This window comes from Haplochromis burtoni, unplaced genomic scaffold (assembly GCF_018398535.1).
Source record: "Haplochromis burtoni strain Fernald_Lab_line unplaced genomic scaffold, NCSU_Asbu1 Contig_1733, whole genome shotgun sequence".
Classification (NCBI taxonomy): Eukaryota; Metazoa; Chordata; class Actinopteri; order Cichliformes; family Cichlidae; genus Haplochromis; species Haplochromis burtoni.
Genome location: NW_024584094.1, coordinates 18674 through 20321, shown reverse-complemented (window position 1 = coordinate 20321; position 1648 = coordinate 18674). Strand labels below are relative to the sequence as shown.

The 1648-nt window shown below is 40.5% G+C and overlaps 1 protein-coding gene across 1 annotated transcript in view; it reads left to right on the top strand.

The window, feature by feature from the left end:
- Positions 1 to 1648, top strand: part of LOC102305805 (laminin subunit beta-4) — a gene marked incomplete in the record, with an annotated part of 9691 nt that overhangs the window by 4614 nt on the left and 3429 nt on the right. The window contains 4 exon segments of the mRNA XM_005952505.3: positions 1 to 67; positions 340 to 413; positions 557 to 745; positions 974 to 1037. Coding sequence (XP_005952567.3) covers positions 1 to 67; positions 340 to 413; positions 557 to 745; positions 974 to 1037 — 394 coding nt within the window.

Here is a 1648-nt window from a genome sequence, read left to right as displayed (position 1 = left end):
CGTATTGAGAATGTCATCACAAATTTTGACCTCGAGAGAAAGCTGAAGTGGTGGCAGTCGGAGACTGGTAAGTTTGAGTATTTCTGTAACAACAAACTGTCCAATCAAAGGGAGAAGGAAAACTATGTGAAATCAATATATTAGTTACAAAAAACATTCTGTTTAGGTGGCAGGATGTGTTTGGGTAAGAGAAAGCACTTAGCTTTGCAACTCTACCCCTACTGCTCTGTGTGTGACAAAGAAACACGACTTACTGTTTGTGGATCATTACAGTTAAAATATGCTACCACAAACAATCTGCAACACTGTAAGTCTGCTCTGTGCTTGCCTTCTGTGCAGGAGTTCATAATGTCAGCATCCAGTTAAATCTGGAGACTATGTTCCAGTTCAGTCACCTGGTCCTCAGGTTCAAGGTATACCTCTAAAGCGTACTGAATTTAATGTTTTTAGGGAATTAACTTAATGCTAGTCAAAAAGTCGTATGAACAGAAAAGAGCCTACACCTTTAACATTTGCCTAATCAAACATTAAGATAATGCTAATCTGCTCTGTGCAGAGTCTTCGGCCAGCAGCCATGTTGGTGGAACGATCAAGGGATTTTGGGCGAAGTTGGACAGTTGTCCGTTACTTTGCAGAAGACTGTTCTCTTCATTTCCCTTCAGTGTCGACTGCACCCGCCAGGAGCATCGATGACGTTGTCTGTGACAGCAGATACTCTGGATCAGAACCATCCTTAGGTGGAGAGGTAACAATTTTAACTACAGCCAGTGTGAACATGAGCTTTTTTTCTATAGCTCCCCTGGGCTTCAGTCATTCTGGACTTTGTCATAAGAATTCATTGAGACAAAATTGAAACTAACTAACTAACTAACAGGAATGATAAAATGAAGTAATATAACAGCAAAGCATTAATTATGTTTTTTTATACTGGTTCTAAGTAAATATGTTTGTATTTCTTATATTTGTCCTCTAGGTGGTGCTGACAGCTCTTGATCCTGTCTTTAAAACAGAAAACCCTCATGCACCGAACATCCACGGTGAGGTTTTCCTAAATAGCTGTCACTGTGTTTATATGTAATAATAATAATAATGGATTGCATTTATATAGCGCTTTTCTAGACACTCGAAGCGCTTTACAATTCCACTATTCATTCACTCTCACATTCACACACTGGTGGAGGCAAACCACAGTTGCCCTGGGGCAAACTGTGGGGGGGGGTCAGGCTTATTTCTTTTATAACATTTTAACATGGGAGTCTAAGGCTACATTCACACTGCAGGCGAAAGTGCATCAAATCTAACCTTTTTGATCCTATGCGACCCATATCCGATCATGGTATCACAGTGTGAACAGATCCGATCTAGCTCACTTTCGTATGTGGTACTGAATCTGATACATATATGATGTTTTAGAAAGCGACTGCTGTTTGAATGATCATGTCTTCCGTCTTTTACATCACTGACACAGGACAGACGCCAATTATTAGCACCGGAGAAGTGCACGAGAAGACATCGTGAACGCTTCCTTGCCAGCAAGTGTAGATGTTAGTGAAACTGTCGGGAAGACAGTGTTGGAGAAACGTGAACATTTTATTTGTACTGTATAATCTGCAGATTCTGACAGAAATCTGCAACTATCCTTTGAAGC